The sequence below is a fragment of the Channa argus genome, chromosome 12 (assembly GCF_033026475.1).
Source record: "Channa argus isolate prfri chromosome 12, Channa argus male v1.0, whole genome shotgun sequence".
NCBI classification, from domain to species: domain Eukaryota; kingdom Metazoa; phylum Chordata; class Actinopteri; order Anabantiformes; family Channidae; genus Channa; species Channa argus.
Window position 1 is genome coordinate 3184200 of NC_090208.1, and position 21508 is coordinate 3205707.

Here is a 21508-nt window from a genome sequence, read left to right on the forward strand (position 1 = left end):
AAAGGGACTAGACCTGTATAAACTTTAAATGACGTTTCTACCCCAAAGTATGACTATACAAGAAGCAGATCAAAAGAGCCAAGTTGAGGGGAAGTTTTAAGTGGCTTTCATTCAGTTTCTATGGGAAGAAAGAAATCTTGATAAAAAGTGAAATATAATAAAAATTATAAAAGTTATTAATGAGAAAAGTAATAGCCCACATGTCCTAAAAGAGACCTATGTTTAGGTAATGTAACGGAGTTTCTACGTCTAGTGACCGAAAAACGGCGAAATAAAAATAATAATAAAGATAAAGGATCTCACACTAACTAAAATAATTAATAATAATTAATAATTAATTCTTTATTGACATTTGTGTCAGAAACATGGTGGAAATCAGGTGTAGTTGAAGGTTTTATGTGAACAAGTGGAGACACATCAAGAAAAGAGAGAATAAACAAACAGCTGGTGGTAAAAGCTGCTGTTGCTGGAAGCCGAATGATAGAATCCTTCATCTACACAGCTGTGTTGAAGACCCGGGCGACCAAAGTGCCTTTTGAGACAAGAGACTTCTCTTGTACTGCTTGTGGTCCACTGGTGAGTTTCTTGTCAGCTGCTAACACTCCTGCCAGGAACCAAGTACCATCCTGCTGACACATCAACGGACCTCCAGAAAACTCCTGAAGAAAAATGAAAATGTTCAAGACCAGTATGGTCATTCTGACCCTGACCTCTGAACCTTTAAAGGACCAACAGACACTTTGATAAAATACAAACACACACCAACACACTGTGTGTAGGAACAATAATAAAAATACTAATCTGATTATTCACCTGCTCCAGTGTCAAGGCTTCTGTACAAATGCTGTCACTCGATGTGTCCTCACAGTCCACCACAGAGGTCTGGAATTCCTGCAGAACTTGTTCCACTAAAGTTGGGAGAATCAGAAAATGGTGACAAGTGGCATCAGAAGCAGGTTGTAATTATCTCTCTAACTTTACTATGTTTAATGGAAAGAGGTGAAATGATGTAGAAAATTACTGTGTCAGACTAGTGTCAGGGACTCACCCCCTCCTGCCCCGGAGCTCCAGCCTGCAACCCAGCACGTGGAGCCCACACTGAAGTTTCGTCCGGTGTCCACACAGATGGGCAGGATGGAGTCGGACAGGGGGGCGGGGGTCGCCAGATGCAGCGCTGCTGCATTAGGCCCAGTGTGGTTGATCAGAGTGATGTCTGTCACATTCAGTTTCACCTCAAAGGGGTTGAAGCCGTTCTGTTTCAGACGACCCAGGACCACGGTCCAATCAGATGCTGTGGCTGAACTGAGGGAGATAACATGAGCTAAATTAGGACTGAGGAGAACTCAACACTTTAAAACATGTGAGAACATGACTCCAGGTGTCTCACCTTGAGAAACAGTCGGCACTGCTCAGCACAAAGTCCTCGTTCACCAGAGTCCCACCACACACATGACGTCCATCCTTCTGTAGACTCGCCATCCACGGCCACTTACCATCCTTAAGGCCTAGTCCCAGAAGACGATTACTCAGTGGGACCTGGCCACAGACATCAGCTGGAGACACATTTGAGCTTTAGAGACTTGATAACTTCAACTGTTTAGTTAAACCCACATAGATTAATTTTAGATGATGGTGGAGATCCCACAGTTTCCAAAGAGACCAAAATAATGTCCAAGACTCCTGTGATTTTTCACTTTGAAATTCTTAAAGGTTTTTGTGTGATGAGCTGCAACAAGTTGAAAACACTGACAATGACTGATTTGATCCAAGTGTTGAAATGGGTCAGAGCCATCACAGAGCCTGGACATGACAGGAAGTCAAGTTTGAAGCAGATCATCAACAATGTTCAGAGAAGAAATGAACCTACAAGCTCTTAGTGATGATTTAGTGATTTTCTTCTGAAATGTTTTGACACTTTGTTCTAATTCAATACATCAGTTGTTGGAATTGTCTGAATCCATTTGTGGAAATACTGCAGCTGATTTGCTCCAAAGGTTTGACACAAACCTCTGACAATCTAAATTTCTATCCAACAACAGTGTGAAGATCATCTTTAACTAAATCAGACAGGAGCAAACTGGGACTTACCATCCAGCTGTGAGAGACTCTCTGAAACACAGAACACAAAGAAACTGTTGAGGCTTTTCTGATACTTCTTGTACAACATTTGGACATGTGGTGGAAACAGGAGAGGATTGATTTTTATCATCTCTAACATTTATTACTAAACTCATTCAAGCACATTTTACAGAAAAGTAAAAAGAAAAAAGGTTCATAAACCAACATTTAGTTGTTACTGCTAAAACAAAAAAAATATATCATTTTAATCATAAACAATGTGTTTTTTTCAAGCTGGATTCAAATCAACACCAGATAATTTTTCTTGTCAAGCTGCATCGTTACTAAAAACTTATTTTAGATTATTTTACACACAATTCGATAGGAGCAAGTTGGGCGGCTGTAGCTCAGTTAGTAAAGTAATCGTCAACAAACCACAGAGTCAGTGGTTCTATCCCTGGTCTCGTCTATATGTCAAAGTGTCTCTGGCAAGACACTGAACCCCTAACAGCCCCTTCCCCTCCCCAGCTGTGCAGTGCTGGTCCAAGCCTGATAGAAATTGGGGAGGTTGTGTCAGGAAGGGCATCCGGCGTAAAAACTACCAAATCAACATGCGGACAATGATCCTCTGTGGCGACACTGAACTCAAGGGACAAAAATTACATCCAACATCCAACTTCTTGTGGAAATATTGGAGTCTCCTGCTTATCAATAGTGTCTCCCTGACTAAAAAATATACAACATCCTGATGATCTGATATTTCTATAAAACCAAATTGTGAAGATGATCCATAATGAAACCAGACATGTGGTTTATACAGAGGATTGATTTTTTTTTATCATCTCTAACATTTATTACTAATTATTAACACATTTCTGTTTCAACATTATTAAATTGTTTGTTTACTTTTATTTTCCCCACAAAATTTAACAGATGACACAATAAATTTTAGATTCCAAAGTTAAAAAATTAATCAAATCAAAATTTTGATCTTGAAGTGAATTTTACTATTGTAAATATAGGAACATATGCAAAGCAATACAAAAAAATCTAATTACATAATTTTAATTAATATAAATTACCTGAATAACTAAATGAAATATAATCAGATAAATATAATCAAATTGAGTTTTATGGAAATGAGTGAATCAATAAATAATTGTCATAGAATTTAAAGTTTGTTTCTTTAATTCAAAAACCAGAATATTTTTTCACTGTCCACATGCAGTAATGTCCATAACAATCTAAAATATGAGCTAATATGTTGAGGAAATAAATTCATAAATGTTCATCTTTCCATCAGGTTCTCACTCACTATGAATCAATCTACACAGTCGGGCTGAGAATCACTGAAGCTACGGTCGACAGGTGGACAGTCACCACCTGAGCCACTGCTGCCCCCTCACCACAGATCTCAGTTCATTTTTTTTTTTTACATGTTTTTTTCTTTTATATTGTATATTACATATGTTTTTTACACATTGAATGTTGGACTTCAAAGAGTCTTTTAAGAATTGACTCAGTTAGGACAGTTTTTATTCCCTTCTGTCCTCACTTTGATCTAAAGAAACATTAGTATTGCACCTAGTATTTTACTTGATTAAGAGGTTTTACTTGTTCCCCAGTGTTTCCCTCACACAGCAGTAAGTAGCTCTGAAACCTGATTGGTTCAGGTGTGGACAGTGAGGAGGTTCTTACCTGGTGTCAGCAGAGTCAGCAGAGTCACCACACACATCACTTTGTAGGAAGCCATCGCTGCAAGTGTCAAGTCCTCACATCTGACATGGTATAAATACCTTGTTCTCCCCCCTCCCTCCCTCAGACACACCTCTCTCTGCTTCTTTGACAAGCAATGCATCAAACTAAACCATTGTTGTGTCTTTTTACCAAACCAAGTTCAAGTCTTTTCCAGTTCAAAGAGATTCTGCACCATGTTCCTCAATCATTACTTCAGAAGCTGGATGGACGTCTTTGCTGACAAGGACTAATCATTCCTTGTTATTCATCTATAAAACCTTCCTACATACAGAAATCTAGACTTTACACAAATGATTGGACCACTTGTGATGATTCAGTGAAGAAGTTTAAATGTGCTGAGGACACGACACTGGTTGGGCTCATAACAACATCAGATGTATCAGCATAGAGAAAGGAGCTGGTCTACAGATCATAATCTTCACCTTTACATTGGGAAAAATAAAGAGATGGTTATAGTTTCTGGAAAAGGTTGTGGGGAAAACGATGACTATAATATCTGTGAACCTGAATTTACATGAGCCACAGTTAAGACATGTGGATCAGAGCTGTGTGATATGACCAACATCTCATATCCTGATAGAGTTAATGAAAAATAAATTCAGCATAGAACAAAATGTGCAGCACACTTTGTGGTTCTTATCTGAAGATTATCTCTGGTCTGTTGGACATTATTCTTGTGTAGGTGCTAACAGAGTGGTGTCTGTTGTGGTGATGCTGGAACGTACAGGCACGATGCTCCAAGTGAGGAGAAAGATTTGCAGAACTAGGCTGAAATGAATCATCAGTAAAATGTTTGTCATGCAAGAGACGCAATAAAACCACATGCTACAGTCAAGGTTGTGTTCAGATTGAAGGTGTTTTAATTGATTCACAACCTGAATGAAGCACTGAGAAAAATTAATCCACCTTAACCCTCCTGTTGTGTTCAGGGTCAAATTGACCCGTTTTAAAGTTTAACAATCTAAAAAAAATACTTAAAAGTATTTTTTAAATTTGAAACTTCTCCTGTTTGGCTTATGTAGTGTAATCAACCTATAAAATAAAAATGGTTCCGTTCACATATGTGTAACCCTCCTACATGTTTATATTACAAAGGTGCTGTTCAGGTTTTAATTTATCAGTATCACTCCATAAACAAAAAATAATAATTCAAAATATAAAAAAAAAAATTTAAAAATCAATTGCATATAAAACTATTGTAATTTTTTTGTAGTTTTTTTTCAGTGTACATTCAAAAAAGTTTTAACATGATCTTTTTGTAATAAACGAGTGACCTATGCTCATTGAACCATGATCTGTGAACAGTAAAGAACATCATTGAACTAAATATTGATTGAAATGTTTTTTGGGACTTTTTGCTTTCTGACACTTTTGTATGATTAACTGTATAATAAGGGTCAAGTTGACCATGTCAAAAGAGCATTGATGTTCTCGGGTCAAATTGACCCGGAAACATCAAGGCTGTTCCTCAGAAACCAACATAACAGGAGGGTTAATGGTTGTTGTAGCTCTTCAGCAGCATTAGCTGTGCTGCTAATGTTAACTACATTTTTGTGCTTTGTCCAAATAGCCGACGTTCCACAGATCAACAGACACTGGATTAGTTTTCTCTCTTCATGCAACAAGTGATTCCAGAGTTGTTGGCAGTGATCTGACAGGAAACACCTCTTAAAAGCCCATTAATTTGAAATAGAGTTTGTTTTCCATCCTTTCATTATCTTTATCTGATTATCCTGGAGCGTTTTCCAGCTGTGGTTTGTAAATATGTTTTATCCAACTGGACATTTTATTGTCTGTAAAGCTTTTTTTAATGTATGAAAAACTCAGCTTGAGATGGTTGAATGAACACGGGACTGAATGTACTAAGGAGCTGAACGGATGTAAATCAACTTGTTGTCTTTCCTTTGACCTCAGTGAGACACACAGTGTCCAATTAAGTCCAGTATCTGGCAGCATTTGATGCCCAAAGCAACTTTTCCTCAAAAAAGAGCTGAATGCAGGTTTTCTGGTAAAAAACATTTGTCCATAAATTTTAATATTTGTAACTTTGTTTTTGAGAAATGCTCCATTGGTTTGGTGATAACAGAGAAACATTAACACATAAACATGTGATCTATGGTTTGGCAAAGAAGCAGAGAGAGGTTTGTCTGAGGGAGGGAGGGGGGAGAGGAAGGTGCTTATGCCAGAGCTGATGTGATGAAGCGATTCTTAATATTTTCCTACAACGTGAAAGAAAAAAGAAAGAAAAAATATCATAATATATAAGTATATTTAATATAATGGACAAAAGAAAAACTGAACACTGATGAACTGAGATCTGTGGTGAGGGGGCAGCAGTGGCTCAGGTGGTGACTGTCCACCTTTCAACCGTAGCTTCACTGATTCTCAGTCCGACTGTGTAGAGTCATATGTGGAAATGTACCTGGACAAAACCCTGAACCCCCAAACTGACCATCACAAACTGTTGAGCTTGTGTGAGCCAGCACACATCTGACAGACCACATGATCTGAAGTGGAAACCCTGAGCTGATGGGAGAAACTGAACCAGGAAAGAAATCGTGTTTCATAGTGAGTGAGAAACTGATGGAATGATGAACATTTATGAATTTATTTCCTCAGCATATTAGCTCATATTTTAGATTGTTATGGACATTACTGCATGTGGACAGTGAAGAAATATTCTGCTTAAATAAAGGAGACACATTTTAAATTCTTTTTTTTTTTCAAATATTTATTAAATTAAATAACATTTATAATTCCGAAGCAAACATTTAGTTATTCAGGTCATTTATATTAATTAAAATTATGTCATTAGATTTTTTTGTATTGCTTTGCATATGTTTCTATATTTACTAGAAGTAAAAATCGCTCCAAGATCAAAAATCCAAGATCAAAGTAATTAGTGGAATCTGTCGTTGAGTGTTTTTAAATTATTTACATTATGTGAAGTTTATATAGATCAATGCAACCGCAAGGGGGCACAAGCCAGCGTCTTCTTGTGTCAGACCCAAGTCTGGATAAATGCAGAGGGTTGTGGCAGGAAGGGCATCCAACGTAAAACACATGCCAAATCAAACATGCGAATCGTGACAATGACGTCCATACCGGATCGGTCGGGGCCCAAGTTAACAACGACCGCCTCCGGTGCTGTTGATCTACAGGGTACCGGTAGAAATTGGACTACTGTTGGTCGAAGACTAAGAAGAAGAGGAGGAAGGTGTGTTCGTAGGCAGAGAGAGAAGAGGAAAGCTAAGAATGTAGGACTGACAGTAGGGACTTGTTGGTACTGTTGACAGGGAAGGCTAGGGAGTTGATCGACATGATGCAGAGAAGGAAGGTGGACATACTGTGTGTCCAGGAGACCAGGTGGAAAGGTAGCAAGGCTAGAAGCTTAGGAGCGGGGTTCAAGTTGTTCTACCATGGGTCAGATAGGAAGAGAAATGGAGTAGGAGTTATCCTGAAAGAGGATTTTGTGAGGAATGTTCTAGAGGTGAAAAGAGTATCAGACAGGTTGATGAGTCTGAAGCTGGAAGTTGAAGGGGTGATGTTCAATGTTGTGAGTGGTTATGCCCCACAGGTAGGATGTGAGTTAGAAGAGAAGGAGAAATTCTGGAGTGAGTTAGATGAAGTGATGCAGAGCATCCCCAGAGGTGAGAGAGTTGTCATTGGTGCAGATTTCAATGGGCATGTAGGTGAAGGGAACAGAGGTGATGAGACTGTGATGGGCAGGCTTGGTGTTCAGGACAGGAATGCAGAAGGTCAGATGGTGGTTGACTTTGCAAAGAGGATGGAAATGCCTGTAGTGAACACTTTCTTCCAGAAGAGGCAGGAACATAGGGTGACATATAAAAGTGGAGGTAGAAGCACTCAGGTAGACTACATCTTGTGTAGACGCTGTAATCTGAAAGAGATCAGTGACTGTAAAGCATTGGTAGGGGAGAGTGTAGCCAGACAACACAGGATGGTGGTGTGTAAAATGATGCTGGTGGTGAGGAAGATAAGGAGGACTAAGGCAGAGCAGAGGACGAAGTGGTGGAAGTTGAAAAAGGAAGAATGTCGTTTAGTTTTCAGGGAGGAGCTGAGACAGACTCTGGGTGGTTTGGAGGTGCTTCCAGATGACTGGACTACTACAGCTAATTTGATCAGGGAGACAGGTAGGAGGGTACTCGGTGTGTCATCTGGAAAGAGGAAAGCGGACAAGGAGACTTGGTGGTGGAACGAGGAAGTTCAGGATTGTATACTGAGAAAGAGGTTAGCTTAGAAGAAGTGGGACACTGAGAGGACTGAAGAGAGTAGACGGGAGTACAGGGAGATACAGCGTAAGGTGAAGATAGAGGTGGCAAAGGCCAAACAAAGAGCATATGAGGAATTGTATGCTATGTTGGACACTAAAGAGGGAGAGGTGGATTTGTACAGGTTGGCCAGACAAAGAGATAGAGATGGAAAGGATGTGCAGCAGGTTAGGGTGATTAAAGATAAGGATGGAAATGTATTGACAGGTGCCAGGAGTGTGATGGGAAGATGGAAGGAGAACTTTGAAGAGTTGATGAACGAGGAAAATGAAAGGGAACGAAGAGTAGAAGAGGTGACTGGTGTGGAGCAGGAAGTAGCAAAGATTAGTAAGAGTGAAGTGAGGAGGACATTGAAGAGGATGAAGAGCGGAAAGGCAGTTGGTCCTGATGACATACCTGTGGAGGTATGGAAGTGTCTAGGAGAGGTGGCAGTAGAGTTTTTGACTAGTTTGTTTAACAAGATCTTGGAGAGTGAGAGGATGCTGAGGACTGGAGGAAAAGTGTACCGGTACCAATTTTTAAGAACAAGGGAGATGTGCAGAGCTGTGGCAACTACAGAGGAATAAAGCTGATGAGTCACACAATGAAGTTGTGGGAAAGAGTAGTGGAAGCTCGGCTAAGGGCAGAGGTGAACATTTGTGAGCAGCAATATGGTTTCATGCCTAGAAAGAGTACAACAGATGCAGTATTTGCTTTGAGGACGCTGATGGAGAAGTACAGAGAGGGTCATAGGGAGTTGCATTGTGTCTTCGTAGATTTAGAAAAAGCGTATGACAGGGTGCAGAGAGAGGAGCTGTGGTATTGTATGAGGACGTCTGGAGCGGCAGAGAAGTATGTTAGAGTGGTGCAGGACATGTATGAGAGCTGTAAGACAGTGGTGAGGTGCTGTAGGTGTGACAGAGGAGTTCAAGGTGGAGATGGGTCTGCATCAAGGATCGGCTTTGAGCCTTCTTGTTTGCTCTGGTGATGGACAGACTGACAGATGAGGTTAGACAAGAATCTCCCTGGACTATGATGTTTGCAGATGACATTGTTATTTGTAGTGAGAGCAGGGAGCAGGTGGAGGAAAATCTAGAGAGGTGGAGGTCTGCTCTGGAAAACAGAGGAATGAAGCTTAGCCGCAGTAAGACAGAATACATGTGTGTCAATGAGAGGGACCCAGGTGGAATGGTGAGGTTACAGGGAGCAGAGGTGAAGAAGGTGCAGGACTTTAAGTACTTAGGGTCAACGGTTCAGAGCAACGGTGAGTGTGGAAAAGAGGTGAAGAGGCGAGTGCAGGCAGGTTGGAACGGGTGGAGAAAAGTGTCAGGTGTGTTGTGTGATAAAAGAGTATCAGCGAGAATGAAAGGAAAGGTGTTCAAGACGGTGGTGAGACCAGCAATGTTGTTCGGCTTAGAGACAGTGGCACTGAAGAAAAGACAGGAGGCAGAGCTGGAGGTAGCAGAGCTTAAGATGTTGAGGTTCTCTTTGGGAGTGACGAGGATGGACAGGATCAGGAATGAGTACATCAGAGGGACAGCTCATGTTAGATGTTTTGGAGATAAAGTCAGAGAGGCCAGATTGAGGTGGTTTGGACATGTTCAGAGGAGAGACTGTGAATATATCGGTAGAAGGATGCTGAGGCTGGAGCTGCCAGGCAGGAGGTCTAGAGGAAGACCAAAGAGGAGATTTATGGATGTAGTGAGGGAGGACATGAAGTTAGTTGGTGTGAGTGAAGAGGATGCAGAGGATAGAGTTAGATGGAGGCACATGATTCGCTGTGGCGACCCCTGAAAGGGAGCAGCCGAAAGGAAAAGAAGAAGAAGTGTAGCTTTTCCCACATTTCACATGGTTTCTCTCCTGTGTGAACACGTTGATGCCTTTTCAGTTGCACAACATGTGTGAAAGATGCCCCACAGTGTTCACACCAATACGGTTTTTCTGCAGTGTGAATACGCTGGTGTGTTTTTATGGAACCTAAAGTATTAAAAGCTTTTCCACATTCTTACACCAATATGGTTTCTCTCCATTGTCAAGTCAAGTGGCTTTTATTGTAATTTCTACTATACACAGTTTTACACAGTACACAGTGAAAATGAGATAACGTTCCTCCAGAACCAAGGTGCCACAAGCTATGTAAAGTGCATCGAGTGCAGCCTAGTGCAAACAGTGCAGACAGACAGTGTAGACAGACAACACAAAATAACACAGGACAGGACACAAAACATGAGACGGCGCCGACCAGTAAACCTATTGTATACTTCGATTTTACAGTACAGTACAGTCAAATGTGCTAAAGGTGCAAAAAGCAGCATGTAAACAGTGTAATGTGTAAAAAACAGCAGGTAAACATTGTAGTGCGGTTAAGTAAAGAATTATAATAATAAATAAATAAATAAATGATGGTGGAATGAATTGAGATGAGTAATGAGTGATGAGAGTGTGTTGAGTTCGGGTTGAAGTGTGTGTAAGTTCCATTTCAGTTCTGTTCGATGATCTTCTCAGCTGTCCTCACTATCCTCTGTAGGGTCTTGCGATCCGAGCTGCTCAGGATGCTCTCAATGGTCCCTCTGTAGAACATGGTCAGGATGGGGAGAGGGAGATGGGCTTTCCTCAGCCTTCTCAGGAAGTAGAGACGCTGCTGGGCTTTCTTGGTGATGGAGTTGGTGTTGACTGACCAGGTGAGGTTGTCCACCAGATGAACACCAAGGAATTTGGTGCTCTTGACGATCTCCACTGATCCATCGATAATCAGTGGAGAATGGTCGCTCTGTTCTCTCCTGAAGTCCACAACCATCTCTTTGGTTTTGTCAACGTTCAGAGACTGGTTGTTTGCTCCACACCAGGCTGTTAACCTCCTCTCTGTAAGCTGACTCGTCGTTCTTGCTGATTAGACCCATCACGGTCGTGTCATCGGCAAACTTGACTATGTGGTTCGAGCTGTGCATCAGTCGTGAGTCAGCAGAGTGAACAGCAGAGGGCTGAGCACACAGCCCTGAGGGGCCCCAGTGCTCAGTGTGGTGGTGCTGGAGATGCTGTTCCCGATCCGGACTGACTGAGGTCTCCCAGTCAGAAAGTCCAGAATCCAGTTGCAGAGGGAGGCGTTCAGGACCAGTATGCTCAACTTCTCAATCAGGTCCTGAAGGATGATTGTGTTGAATGCTGAGCTGAAGTCAATGAACAGCATCTGTACGTATGAGTCCTTATTGTCCAGGTGGGTGAGGGCCAGATGGAGGGTCGTGGAGATGGCATCATCCGTGGAACGATTTGGACGATACGCAAACTGCATGGGGTCCATGGAGGTTGGGAGTTGGGTTTTAATGTGCCTCATGACGAGCCTCTCGAAGCACTTCATCACGATGGGTGTGAGCGCGATGGGACGATAGTCATTGAGGCAGGAGACAGTAGACTTCTTAGGCACGGGGACAATGGTCGTTGTCTTGAGGCATGTAGGAACAACGTTGCTGCTCAGGGAGATGTTGAAGATGTCTGTAAAGACATCCGCTAGCTGTTCTGCACATTCCCTGAGCACTCTGCCAGGAATGTTGTCTGGTCCAGCAGACTTCCGTGGGTTAGTTTTCCTCACTTCAGATATGGTTAGATAGAGCACCTGGTCACTGGGAGGAGGGGTGGTCTTCCTCACCTTCACATTGTTCTGTACCTCAAACCGGGCGTAGAAGTGGTTCAGTGTATCTGGGAGGGAGGCGTCACGGCCACAAGCAGGTGATGTTGTCTTGTAGTTCGTGATCCCCTGGATGCCCTGCCATAAGGGCCAGGTGTCTCCGCTGTCTTGGAAGTGGTCGTGGATTTTCTTTGTGTGTGCGCGCTTCTCCTCTCTGATGGCACGGGACAGTTTGGCCCTTGCTGTTCTTAAGGCCGTCTTGTCCCCTGTTCTGAAGGCAGAGTCTCTTTGTTTCAGCAGCACACACACATTAGCATTTATCCACGGCTTCCTGTTGGAGCGTGTAGTGATGGTCTTGGAGAAGATCACGTCATCAACGCACTTGCTGATGTAGCTGGTTACTGGTGTGAAAACGATGGTGGAGTTTTAGGCAAATTGACCACCTGAAAGATTTCCCACATAGGTCACGGCTGCGTTCATGAGTTGCCACGATATAAAACCACAAATGACATGATTACTGTGTCTTTGGATGATAAAACAAAGTATCTTTGACTAATGCATTTCTACTTAATTCAATCCACTGTGGTAACATGTCAGAAAGGTTGGTACTAATCTCTACAGAAATTTAACTGATCACCACAGATGCACATAACTTGTTAACATGGTTGTTTTTAACATGTCTCGTGGCATTTTCCAGATTTGACATGTACATTTAGTTTTCTTGTGTCTAACATAGGAGAAAAAGACTGTGGGGCCAAGTGGACTGTGGACCTGAAGCCAAAATGAGGAAATATGAAACAGAATAATGCAGAACATGCTGCAGTCAATTAAAATCCTGAATTGCTCCGTAATGTATAAAAAATGATGAGAAACACAAGTATAATGTGTTGAAGCTATTTTATGATCTGATGCTCTGTAATTTCAAGGATGAAACACAGATAGAAACAATAAGAAAATGTCCAGAGAGCTGGAAATAAGCTCAGGATGCACAGAAATCCCTTAAAAGGGGCCTGGTGGCTCAGTGGTAGAGCATTGGGTTGGGACAAAAAAGGAAGAGCATCTGTAAAAAGCTCAAGCCAAATCAACGTGCGGAACACATTCTGCTGTAGCGACCTCTGAAGGGACAAGACGAAAGCCATTGATCTTGATCTTCCACAGAAATCCCTTAAAAAGGACACAACATTAGTGTAAAGGTCTTTGCTTCTCCTGTAGCAACATTTTGTTATTTGCATCTGATCCAAGTCATCACAGTGGATGGTCGTAACCCCACTGTGCATGTGGCTGTTTCACATTTGAAGACATATTTTACAATGTTTTTTTTGCTCCTGCACAGTGAATGCAGGTCTCTGTAGACAGGCTGAACTCAGCACAATATGCCAAAGAGTAAAATTACTGAGTACTGGCTGACTTTGAGTACTGCTGATATCTCAAATGAGTCTTTTAATTAAAGCTGTGGATGGAGAGACTATCAGCCTGCACCTGCTTTAATAAAGTGATTCCTGTGTCGCTTGTGGAGAAAGTGGTTAATTGTGAAATATGTGTAAAGTAATATGATTGTAAAATGTAATGCAACAATATTAGAAATGTAGTGGAGCCATAATTCAATCTACTGAAGTAAAGTACAGATACATGAAAAATGTACTTAAGTACAGTAATGAAGCACTTGTACTTTGTTTCCAGAACTGGTTGCAGACTTAAAATACTGAATGGAATAAAAAAAGGAAAAAAATCCGACTTAGAAAAGATTTTAAATGATTGGATTCTAGTGATATTTCAAAATGTTTCCTGTAATTAGCATCACACGTCTCCAATATTGTAATGAGTCATTTAGCCTATTTTTATTGGAGAAAAGTGGTCACATGTTTGGTTTGTTTTAAGTTTTTTATTTAATTTTAATTAAATGTTTTAACTTTATTGTGTAGGAATGGATAAAGAAGAAGAAGCCCCCTTCATCTTCACCCAACTTTCCCCTTTCCATCAACTTTGGTTGAGATTGAAAACACATGAAATGATTTAGTTCTTGCAGCAGTCAGGATAATTAAGATCAGTCATTATTTAAAATATGTCAAAATTTCCAGTGGTTTTGGTACCAAATACCAAATTATCTGTAAGGCAACAATCCGCTACAGAGTTTGCTCTTGTGGATAAAATCCCCAAACTGCCCACAGTTACTTTGCTTCAGAAACACTGTAATTATCTGAGAAAAGCTTTAAATTGCAGACAAATATTAGAGAAATTTACTGTACGATTTATTGTTTGCTCCTTAACTTGTAAATCCCTGTAGATCAGTGGTGGAAATAAAACTTATTTTATTAACTGCTAATTTCAGCCACAAGAGGGCAGCACTAACCCTGTTCTACACAGGAAGACTGTCAAGCTGCAGGTTTTGTCTTGGAGAAGAACATTTACTCTTAGATTTTGTCCTCATTCAAAGATTTCTGAGGCTCCTGAGTTTATCACTTGCTCTCTGAACATTTTCTCAGTGTTTGTATCAGTGTTTTATTCTTGAAATGACAGAACTCTTAGACTGTTACTGTCACTGTTTGATGTTACAACATGAATAGTTTAGAAATACAAGAGAAAAAAGCATCAGATCATTTATGTCTAGTAACATTACTTAGTTCATGCCCCATAAATCATGTACTTACTTACTTTTACTTGGTACTTATACATTTACCAGAGTAAACTTATTTGTGTATTTGTACTTTTACTTAAGTACAGTTTTTGAGTACCTAACCTCCACAAACGGTCTGTGGCTCTATGAAGACACAAAAGCTTCATTCTGAATGATTATTTCCAGGTGGTTACACCCTGATGAAAACGTGAATATAAATGATACATTGCATTTCTGCTAATAGATCCTGGATATTTAAGGGCAGAAAATGTCTCAACAAAACTCTGGACCAGTTTTTAGTTCAGTTATTTTTCTAGATCTGATCTAAAACCAGAATGAATGGATAATACACAGACCTTTGAGTCTCGTCCTTGTGTCTTAAGCCCTTTGACTTTAATGTCACTACGTTATTGAGCTTTTTTTGTGGAGTTTTGACCATTGATGTAGTTTTATGGACATTTTCACTTTACTTTGAAGTCTGTTTGGTGCCACTTGCAGTATAGTAAACTGTCATGCTCTGTGTGACTAATGTAACATGTATTTTAGCTGTGGGATTTTGCAACTGTACAAAATCTGAATTGTTGTGAAAAGCTTTTTTATGTTTCCATTAATTTTCATACTTAATAACTTATTGTTGTTGTCATTAGTCTTTGATTGTGCATTTTACCCTCATTTATATTATTTTTTTATTTGATCTTTTTTAGATGATATTTTAATTTGTATCCTTGCCCCTATAGTTACTAGCAGTTTTAGTTCTACCATTTTTTGTAGGATTATTACTGGCAGGGTGAAACGTGGAAGCTGTTGAAGAAGAATCTTTACAGTGGCTCAGCTCTGCATTATATTAAGAAGTGGCTTTAATAGTTTTCCCCCCTAGTCAAAATAAATGAATCAGTAATTTGATTTATACCATGTTTTTAAAGTAGAAGTTTATTCAATGATCATTTTGTGAATGTGCACAGTGGAAATTGTTGGTTAAGTAAAAGTCACAAACAGCTCAGAGATGCAGGTTCCTTTATTAAAATCATCAACAATGTTCAGAGAAGAAATGACTGAACAGGAAACTTCTATTCTTGTGGGATCATTGTGTGACGACTCTCCTGCACAGCTGTTAGTCACTGCTGGATAATCAGAGCTAAACTACTGGTGGATGAAAGAAGACTCTGCTCTATCCAAGGTGAACAGCAGCTCACACTGCAGTGGAGAACATGAACGTCTGCTGCAGGAACCCTGGATGTCTGATTGAACAACTTCACTACTCTACACACTCTGCTATGTGGATTATTAGAGGAGCTTTAAGATCAGACTGTGTCTAAAATATTTATTCTTTATAGACATTTGTGTGAGACACATGGTGGAAATCAGGTGTAGTTGAAGGTTTTTATGAGAACAAGTGGAGACACATGGGATGAAAAGGAGATGGAAGGAAAAAAAAGAGACAAGAAAGCAGGAGCTCCCTCTTTATTGGTCAGTGCTTCTGTAGGTGATTTATCTTTGTTTCTTAAAGATCAAAAGCATATATACGTCAATTGACTTCGCTTGTACTGCTTGTGGTCCACTTGTGAGTTTGTTGTCAGCTACTAACACTCCTGCCAGGAACCAAGAACCATCCTGATAACACATCAACGGACCTCCAGAAAACCCCTCAACAAAGAGGAAAAATGAAAATGTTCAAGTCCAGTATGGTCATTCTGAGCCTGACCTCTGACCCTTTTAAAGGACCAACAGACACTTTGATAAAATACAAACACACACCAACACACTGTGTGTAGGAACAATAATAATAATACTAATCTGATTATTCACCTGCTCCAGTGTCAAAGCTTCTGTACAAATGCTGTCACTCGATGTGTCCTCACAGTCCACCACAGAGGTCTGGAATTCCTGCAGAACTTGTTCCACTAAAGTTGGGAGAATCAGAAAATGCTGACAAGTGGCATCAGAAGCAGGTTGTAATTATGTCTCTAACTTTACTATGTTTGATGGAAAGAGGTGAAATGATGCAGACAGTTCACATTACTGTGTCAGACTAGTGTCAGGGACTCACCCCCTCCTGCCCCGGAGCTCCAGCCTGCAACCCAGCACGTGGAGCCTGCACTGAAGTTTCGTCCGGTGTCCACACAGATGGGCAGGATGGAGTCGGACAGGGGGGCGGGGGTCGCCAGATGCAACGCTGCTTCATTAGACCCAGTGTGGTTGCTCAGAGTGATGTCTGTCACATTCAGTTTCACCTCAAAGGGGTTGGAGCCATTCTGTTTCAGACGACCCAGGACCACGGTCCAATCAGATGCTGTGGCTGAACTGAGGGAGATAACATGAGCTAAATTAGGACTGAGGACAACTCAACACTTTAAAACATGTGAGAACATGACTCCAGGTGTCTCACCTTGAGAAACAGTCGGCACTGCTCAGCACAAAGTCCTCGTTCACCAGAGTCCCACCGCACACATGACGTCCATCCTTCTGTAGACTCGCCATCCACGGCCACTTACCATCTGTAACCTTCACGCCTAGTCCCAGAAGACGATTACTCAGTGGGACCTGGCCACAGACATCAGCTGGAGACACATTTGAGCTTTAAACCCTTGAAAACTTTAACTGTTTAGTTAAACCCACATTGATTAATTTTAGATGATGGTGGAGATCCCACAGTTTCCAAAGAGACCAAAATAATGTCCAAGACTCGTGTGATTTTTCACTTTGATGCAGTGGAGTCTTAAGGTTTTTGTGTGATGAGCTGCAACAAGTTGAAAACACTGAGAATGACTGATTTGATCCAAGTGTTGAAATGGGTCAGAGCCATCACAGAGCCTGGACATGACAGGAAGTCAAGTTTGAAGCAGATCATCAACAATGTTCAGAGATGAAATGAACCTACAAGCTCTTAGTGATGATTTAGTGACTTTCTTCTGAAATGTTTTGACATTTTGTTCTAATTCAATACATCAGTTGTTGGAATTGTCTGAATCCATTTGTGGAAATACTGCAGCTGATTTGCTCCAAAGTTTTGACACAAACCTCTGACAATCTGAAACATTTCTATCCAACAACAGTGTGAAGATCATCTTTAACTAAATCAGACAGGAGAAAACTGGGACTTACCATCCAGCTGTGAGAGACTCTCTGAAACACAGAACACAAAGAAACTGTTGAGGCTTTTCTGATACTTCTTGTACAACATTTGGACATGTGGTGGAAACAGGAGAGGATTGATTTTTATCATCTCTAACATTTATTACTAAACTCATTCAAACACATTTTAGACAAAATTAAATAGAAAAAAGGTTCATAAACCAACATTTAGTTGTTACTGCTAAAACAAAAAAAAATTATTTTTCGCTTTAATCATAAACAATGTGTTTTATTTTCAAGCTGAATTCAAATCAACACCAGATAATATTTCTTGTCAAGCTGCATTGTTACTAAAAACTTATTTTAGATTATTTTAAACACTATTCAGTAGAAGCAAGTGGGGCGGCTGTAGCTCAGTTAGTAAAGTAATCGTCCACGGACCACAGGGTCAGTGGTTCTATCCCTGGTCTCGTCTATATGTTAAAGTGTCTCTGGCAAGACACTGAACCCCTAACAGCCCCTTCCCCTCCCCAGCTGTGCAGTGTTGGTCCAAGCCCGATAGAAAATGGGGAGGGTTGCGTCAGGAAGGGCATCCGGCGTAAAAACTGCCAAATCAACATGCGGACAATGATCCACTGTGGCGACACTGAACTCAAGGGAAAAAAATTACATCCAACATCCAACTTCTTGTGGAAATATTGGAGTCTCCTGCTTATCAATAGTGTCTCCCTGACTAAAAAATATACAACATCCTGATGATCTGATATTTCTATAAAACCAAAGTGTGAAGATGATCCATAATGAAATCAGACATGTGGTTTATACAAAGGAGGATTGATTTCCACTTCAGATCATGTGGTCTGTCAGATGTGTGCTGGCTCACACAAGCTCAACAGTTTGTGATGGTCAGTTTGGGGGTTCAGGGTCTTGTCCAGGTACATTTCCACATATGACTCTACACAGTCGGGCTGAGAATCACTGAAGCTACGGTCGACAGGTGGACAGTCACCACCTGAGCCACTGCTGCCCCCTCACCACAGATCTCAGTTCATTTTTTTGCATTTTTTTCTTTTATATTATATATTACATATATTTTTTAATTCAATTCAATTCAATTCAACTTTATTTATATAGCGCCAATTCACAACAAAGTCATCTCAGGGCACTTTACAGAATAAAGTCAAGATTATAAAGATATATAAAGAGAACCCAACAATTCCCCCTGGAGCAAGCCATAGGCAACAGTGGAGAGGAAAAACTCCCTTTAAAGGAAGAAACCTCCAGCAGAACCAGGCTCAGGGTGGACGGCCATCTGCCTCAACCGGTTGGGGTGAGTGGAAAGGGGAGAGAGAAAAGAACAGAGCAACAAAAAGCAACAACAAAACATCGGGCAAATTGGTAGGACCAGTAGCTGCACGCTGGAAGACACACAGCTTCAAAGCCGGGGGACACCTGCAGAAAGGGACAGAGAGAGGGGGACAGAGGAGGACAAAGACAACTACGGGAGAGAACACACAGAGTTAATGACATACAGTGGTGACAATTGCGGGGTGAGAGGAGAGGAGAGATGGTCAAGAGGAGGAAAGGAGCTCAGTGCATTGGGGGGTGGGTCCCCCAGCAGTCTAAGCCTATGGCAGCATAACTATAACTAACTATATGCTTTATTAAAGAGGAAGGTTTTAAGCCTAGACTTAAAAGTAGAGAGGGTGTCTGCTTCCCGAATCTGAACTGGGAGCTGGTTCCACAAGAGAGGAGCTTGATAGCTAAAGGCTTTACCTCCCATTCTACTTTTGGAAATTCTGGGAACCACAAGTAGGCCTGCATTCTGAGAGCGAAGTGGTCTACTGGGATGATATGGTGCTATGAGGTCTTCTATATATGATGGAGCCTGACCATTCAGAGCTTTATATGTAAGAAGCAGGGTTTTAAATTCTATTCTAAATTTAATAGGAAGCCAATGGAGAGAAGCTAGTGAAGGTGAAATATGATCTCTCTTGCTAGTTCCAGTCAGCACTCTTGCTGCAGCATTTTGGATTAATTGCAGGCTCTTTAGGGAGTTACTGGGGCATCCTGAAAATAGGGAATTACAGTAGTCCAACCTAGAAGTAACAAATGCATGGACCAGTTTTTCGGCATCACTTTGAGACAGGATGCTCCTAATTTTGGCAATGTTCCGTAGGTGGAAGAAGGCTGTTCTAGAGATTTGTTTTATATGTGACTTAAAGGACAGATCCTGATCAAAAATAACTCCAAGGTTCCTTGCAGTAGTACTGGAGGCCAGACTTATGCCATCTAGGGTAACAATATGGTTGGACATCATATCTCTGAGATTTTTGGGCCCAAATACTATGACTTCAGTTTTGTCTGAGTTTAAAAGTAAAAAATTGTGGGACATCCAGGCCTTTATGTCTTGTAGGCATGCTTGAAGCTTTATTAACTGATTATTTTCATCTGGTTCCATAGATAAATATAGCTGGGTATCATCAGCATAGCAGTGGAAATTTATGGAGTGTTTTCTAATAATGTTGCCTAAAGGAGACATATATAAAGTAAAAAGTATTGGTCCTAACACAGAGCCTTGTGGAACTCCATAGCTAACCTTTGTGTGCATGGAGGATTCATCATTAACATGAACAAATTGAAATCTATCAGACAGATAAGATTTAAACCAACCTAGTGCAGTTCCTGTAATTCCAATTTCATGTTCCAGTCTCTGTAATAAAATGTTATGATCAATGGTATCAAATGCAGCACTAAGATCTAACAGAACAAGTATAGAGATGAGTCCATTATCTGAGGCCATGAGAAGATCGTTGGTGACTTTTACCAGTGCTGTTTCTGTACTATGATGAACTCTAAATCCTGACTGAAACTCTTCATACAAATTATTCCTATGAAGGTGATCACATAATTGTTTTGCGACTACTTTTTCAATTATTTTAGAAATAAAGGGGAGATTAGATATTGGTCTGTAATTGGCTAAAACACCTGGGTCAAGACAGGGTTTTTTAAGTAGTGGTTTAATTACAGCTACCTTATAGGCCTGTGGTACATAGCCTGTTTCTAAAGATAGATTGATGATATCTAATATGAACGTATCTATTAAGGGTAAAACTTCCTTGAGCAGCTTAGTTGGAATAGGGTCTAGCAGACAGGTTGTTGGTTTAGATGAGGTAATAATTGAAGTTAGCTCAGAGAGATCTATGGGTAAAAAGCAGTCTAACAGGGAGTGGGGCCTTATCCATGATTCTAGCACTGCTGTACATGAAGATCTATCTGTAATTTTTGGGGGGAGGATTTGGTGAATACTTTCTCTAATAGCTACAATTTTATTCATAAAGAAGGTCATGAAGTCATTGCTGCTCAAAGTTAAGGGAATAGTAGGCTCAACAGAACTATGGCTCTTAGTCAGCCTGGCTACAGTGCTGAACAGAAACCGGGGGTTGTTCTTGTTTTCTTCTATTAATGATGAATAATATGCTGTTCTGGCATCACTGAGAGCTTTTTTGTACGTTTTTAAACTATTTTTCCAGGCTAAATGAGATTCTTCTAACTTTCTGGAACGCCACTTCTTTTCCAACTTTCGTGTTTCCTGTTTTAAGTTGCGTGTTTGTGAACTATACCATGGAGATCGCCTCTGCTGATTTACTGCCTTCTTTTTCAGAGGGGCAACACTATCGAGTATTGTACGTAGTGAGGCTGCAGAATTGTCAACAAGATAATCTACTTGTGCAGGAGTAACATTAAGGAGACTACTTCCCATTGTATTAACATATGGTGAAGCAAATGATGGAGAAATAATTTCTTTAAATTTGTTGACAGCTTTTTCACTTAAGCATCTGCTATAGTGGAATTTTCCCCTAACTGCTATATAGTCCGTTATTGTAAATTCAAATGTTACTAAAAAATGGTCAGACAGAAGAGAGTTGTGAGGAAATATTGTTAAATTATCCGTTTCAATTCCATACGTAAGGACAAGGTCTAACGTGTGACTAAAACAGTGAGTGGGTTTATTTACATTTTGGGAAAAACCAATTGAATCTAATAATGAATTAAACGCAGTGCTCAGACAGTTACTGTCAGCATCTACATGAATGTTAAAGTCACCCACTA

At 40.6% G+C, this 21508-nt stretch overlaps 2 protein-coding genes across 2 annotated transcripts; both read right to left on the reverse strand.

The window, feature by feature from the left end:
• Positions 1-317: 317 nt before the first annotated feature.
• Positions 318-1921, reverse strand: LOC137137051 (tryptase gamma-like). Its single transcript, XM_067522934.1, has 4 exons — positions 1388-1921; positions 1049-1302; positions 814-908; positions 318-659 (listed from the first exon to the last, which is right to left on the reverse strand). The coding sequence occupies exons 1-4, from the start codon at positions 1477-1479 to the stop codon at positions 495-497; spliced, it is 606 nt and encodes a 201-aa protein (XP_067379035.1). The 5' UTR covers positions 1480-1921; the 3' UTR covers positions 318-494.
• Positions 1922-15280: 13359 nt separating this feature from the next.
• LOC137138043 (transmembrane protease serine 6-like) lies at positions 15281-17504 on the reverse strand. The gene is made up of 5 exons (XM_067524948.1): positions 17426-17504; positions 16710-16881; positions 16371-16624; positions 16130-16224; positions 15281-15967 (listed from the first exon to the last, which is right to left on the reverse strand). Exons 1-5 carry the CDS (start codon positions 17502-17504, stop codon positions 15812-15814), a joined length of 756 nt encoding a protein of 251 aa, XP_067381049.1. The 3' UTR covers positions 15281-15811.
• Positions 17505-21508: the final 4004 nt, after the last annotated feature.

Coding starts and splice junctions, on each gene's coding strand:
- LOC137138043 (XM_067524948.1), bottom strand. CDS start 17,504: ATGTTGTACAAGAAGTATCAGAAAAGCCTCAACAGTTTCTTTGTGTTC. Junction 16,225..16,370: donor GAGCTCCGGGGCAGGAGGGG/GTGAGTCCCTGA, acceptor TCCCAACTTTAG/TGGAACAAGTTCTGCAGGAA. Junction 15,968..16,129: donor AAGCTTTGACACTGGAGCAG/GTGAATAATCAG, acceptor CTCTTTGTTGAG/GGGTTTTCTGGAGGTCCGTT.
- LOC137137051 (XM_067522934.1), bottom strand. CDS start 1,479: ATGGCGAGTCTACAGAAGGATGGACGTCATGTGTGTGGTGGGACTCTG. Junction 909..1,048: donor GAGCTCCGGGGCAGGAGGGG/GTGAGTCCCTGA, acceptor TCCCAACTTTAG/TGGAACAAGTTCTGCAGGAA. Junction 660..813: donor AAGCCTTGACACTGGAGCAG/GTGAATAATCAG, acceptor ATTTTTCTTCAG/GAGTTTTCTGGAGGTCCGTT.